Here is a 4,157-nt window from a genome sequence, read left to right as displayed (position 1 = left end):
GACTGAGACTGGCCACATACCAAGGCAAGCTGGAGGTGCCCCGCTGATCATGGGCTACTGTGGTAGAAGGGAAAGGCTGAGTCAGAGACCCCAGAATTGGCCTGTATGTAACATTGGTATGTCTGTGGCAGCACTTGTGTGACTGTGCCAATGAAAACTTGATTTATATATAACCAGATGGCGTTAATGTCCAGCCAGTAACTTTATATGACAATTAAACTTCAGACTTAGTTCAGAAAATATATTGCCTGGGAGAAAACAGCACATGGTAGGATCTTGGCAACAAGCTTCTCTCTACTCCTCAACCACAAAAACATCTTCAGAAATGGATAGAGCCTGGGTCTACCTGGTGACAGGAGGATGTGGTTTTATTGGGGAGAAGATTGTAGAGGTCCTGTCTCAACAAGACTACATCAAAGAAGTCAGAGTCTTTGGTTCAGTAGCAAGAGAAATAGAAAAATTCACCACAGGTAAGAAAAGGACATAATCTTCTATTTAGTGGCCATAACCTTCCTTTTCAAGACATCTGGTATTAGGTTGGAGATGCCACAGTCACAGGCATGGGGAGGTACCTGGATTTAACAGACTGCATGAAGAGTAACTTCCAGCTCAGAGAGGGTTTTCAGCATAGGACTAAGTCAAAGCAGAAAGATCCATAGTGTGTAACCTCAAGAGATATATCACAAGGAGGATCTAAGTCCCCCTTCATGATTCAGTCGTAAGGAGCAACATGCACACTGAGCACCTGACCTGGGAACCTGGCTAACTGGTTGCTTCTGCTCAACCAGTCTGACTAACAGCAAAGGGACAAAACCCATGCTCCTGAACTGCTCTAACCAGTTACCAGTTCTGAGAAACATAATCAAAAACCCTGACAATAATAGAATCAAGCTCAGCATCTGCTGCAGATATTGTGAAATAAATTACTGAAATAAGTGAGAGAAAGCTATAGTAAGGAGCCTTACTGTGCTGCGCATAAAAAAGGAAGAGGTGAGTCTTGATAAACACACTCAAAAATACTAAATTAATCCATTTGATCGTATTCTGAGAGCTGCCTTCTGATGTTTCACCAGGGCTGATTACAGTGAGATACGCTGGGGAAAAATAACCTGTTATACTGGATTTGAGAATACCTGTGCCAAACAAGCCAAAGCAGATCATGGTGCTCCACACAGTTAATGGTGGGCTGGGTCCCCCTCTCACCCACTGCCCAAAACGTCAGCCTGCTTCGAAGGAGAGGAAACAGTGATAAGGGAGATCCTATCTGTCAGGAGATATCAATAGATACACTTAAAGCAAATTAAAAGACTCCCAGGGAAATATCACTATCAGAAACTGTCCCTAGTCAGATGAACTCACCAGACTGGTTTTCCCCAGGCTTCAGGTAGCCAATTGCCTTAAAAACATCCATAACTGAAGAAAGAAGTGTTTGAGCTTTATGGAGGTGATGTAATCTCTGCTCCAGGAGAGGCCCGTGGCCTAACACCACAGAAAATCACAGAAAAATGAGGCAGAACAGTCCTGAGAGGCCACCCCAACCCCTGTCCCTCTGCCCCAAGGCAGAATCAGGTCGGCCACGACCTTCCTGACAGATGCTTTTCTATACTGTCCCCAGGTGACCTCAGGTAGCCAATTTCTGCACCGTGAAGCCATTGATGTTGGTACAGTATCATCTGCAATTCAAGTCCTTGATTTGTCATTTAACCTTACAGGTAGAATAGGTTAATACCGTCATTTTTTACAATAATTGTCTTGATCTGAAAACCACTTCCCCTTTCCTCTCCACGCTGTTTTCACCTTTAGTCTGAAACAACTCCTGTGCGCTCCTCTTTGCTCCATAGCTCCTGTTTTCTGTATCTCAAGGTTTTGGCACCGCTCTTTTCTGGGAGAATGGCACCAAGGTTAGGACAGAGAGACCAGCTACGGCCTTCTCAGTGCTGAGTATAGCTGATGGATTTATTTCTTCTGTCCTGCAAACTATTCTCCTATTTGTACCTGTCAGTACAATTATGCCTTTTTCATAGTTGCAAGACCCTGCTGACAGGCAATAACTCCTGAGCTGCCCTGGCCCAATTTAATTCTTTCATGAAGATCCACTGCCTCTTCCCTACTAAGCCCAATGACTTCTCTTTATTCCCATCTTTTTTTTTTTTTTTTTTTTCTCCCCAGACTCTATTAGTCGTGTTCAGCTCATACTCTAATCCTCTAAGGTACTTCCAGTCCCTCCCAGTCTGATGTTATCTGCTGATTTAATGAACAAATCTGCCAGATTCTTGATGAAAACAATAAAAAAAGACTCAAATACAGCAATAAGCCCTGGAGAGCCCCAGGGCAGCCACCTACCACAGCTGGCAATTCCCTGGGAACTGTAATTCAGCCAGTTTTGTGCTCACCCTAATGTGGCTTGCTTAGGCCATCTTTTACTGACTTGCTTATGAGAATGACACAGAGTTTCCAAAGCCCTTCTAAAATCAAGATAGATGACACTGACCTGTTCCACAATGTCCGTACAGCCTGTTAACTTGTCATAAGAACAAAGGAGATTTATCTGACTTGATTTGTTCTTGACAAATCCGTGTCAGCTGCTTCTAGTCTCCTTACTATCCTGCAGGTGCTCACACACATGTTGTCGAAGTGTGTGTTCCTGAATTTCCTGGGGTTGAAATTAAGCTGTTCTGTAATTTCCTGGCTCTTCTTTACCTCCTTTCTAAGGCCAGGTGTTTTATTTGCTCTACTTCAGTCTTCCAGTGCCTCCAAAAGTTCTCCAAAGTAGCTGATAATGCAATAAAGCTGCAGTTACATCCATCACCTCTTTAGTAGCCCTGGATAAAGCTCATCAGGGCCTTATCACTCTGAAAATTTCTCATGGTTGCCTTGTATCCTCCCTGATTTTGGCTGAGCTCTCATCATTCTCTTGCTGGTCTTAATTGCACCAGCTGCCTTAAGACAGGTGATGCAAAAGAGACTATTTAACACTTCAGCCTGACTAGTTCAGGCTTTCCCTCCCCACTAAGTAGCAGCAAAATTCCCCCTGCCATGAGGCTGCTAATGCCCCTGCTCCACCTTTCAGCCCTTCTTTCTTTTTCCCCTCTCTATTTTTACTTGAAACAACTCTGTGCTTTAATATTTAATTAATTTAATATTAAAATCCCTATGAGCTAGTCCACCAAATCTTGGTTATGCTAATTAAGAAATCAGCTTGACCCTTTTATAAAACTTCTGCCTCTTCCTATATCCTTGTCCTGGTATTCATTCACTGAGTGTTTCCTTGTCATAACCCTTCCACAACTGGAGTGACAGACCCTTCCCTGAGCTCTGCATGTGTATGATCCTTCAGGAATCGCTGCCCCCGTCCCAGGCTGCATGGGGCTCTCCAGGAAGCTGCCAGCCCAGGGCAGAGGACGCATCTCCTTCCCAAAGCAATGCTGTGGCTGCTGCTGTCTGGGTTATTGCAAAATCCCCAAGCAGTACAGCTTCCTCACCCAACGTCTTGTTGGTCTATTCCCAACTACAGAAAAAGGGACAAATCCTACTTAAATTTTACAACACTGTCTTAAAGCAAGAAAATTAGCAGTAGATGCCCACAGTAGCTATCTATGGAACAGCTATTCTGGGGGTGGGGGGGAACCTTCTGAGTGGCTCAAAGGGCAGAATTTCCTATGAAACTTTTTAACCTGTTACATTATTTCCCCTTCCCATCTATAGAATTTGCAATTTCAATAAAGCTCTATGCAATGCCCCTTGAACTTGCCTGGTGTTATTCCCAGCAAGGTCTAAAAATTTTCTGGCTGAAAGAAATTGTCCAGCACAGCTTCACTCATTCACATGTGCTGGAGCAACTCTTGTAACCAGCTGCAGCTCTGGCCAGCTCTCCTGTTCTTGCTCAGTGCCATCCTTGGACAATGACAGACACAGCTATTCTGACCCCCAGTTGATGCAAACTGGCAAAGTACTGTGCTGAATTAAACCAGATGCAGATCTGGTTTCTTGGGGTTCAAAACCAGGGATGTATTTTCCCCTGGTGTGATGTATTCAAATGGCATAACCATTAGTGTGCTTCAGCTTGCCCTGCAGAGAAGAAAGCTTTCCAAGCAGGATCCTCATTCTGCAAGAAGGTGAGGATGCTGATTTGGACTTCCCCCCCCCCCCCCCCCCCC

The 4,157-nt window shown here is 44.4% G+C and overlaps 1 protein-coding gene across 1 annotated transcript in view; it reads left to right on the top strand.

Moving 5' to 3' along the window:
- The first annotated feature begins 325 nt into the window (after positions 1-325).
- LOC113487249 (3 beta-hydroxysteroid dehydrogenase type 7-like) overlaps positions 326-4,157 on the top strand; it is a 13,825-nt gene continuing 9,993 nt past the window's right edge. The window contains 1 exon segment of the mRNA XM_026861728.1: positions 326-470. Within this exon segment, the coding sequence (XP_026717529.1) occupies positions 326-470 (145 nt within the window).

This window comes from Athene cunicularia (assembly GCF_003259725.1).
Source record: "Athene cunicularia isolate RWA chromosome 19 unlocalized genomic scaffold, athCun1 chr19_part1, whole genome shotgun sequence".
Taxonomy (NCBI): Eukaryota; Metazoa; Chordata; class Aves; order Strigiformes; family Strigidae; genus Athene; species Athene cunicularia.
Note: the sequence above shows the minus strand (reverse complement) of the source record. Positions and strands in the feature narration are given on the sequence as shown.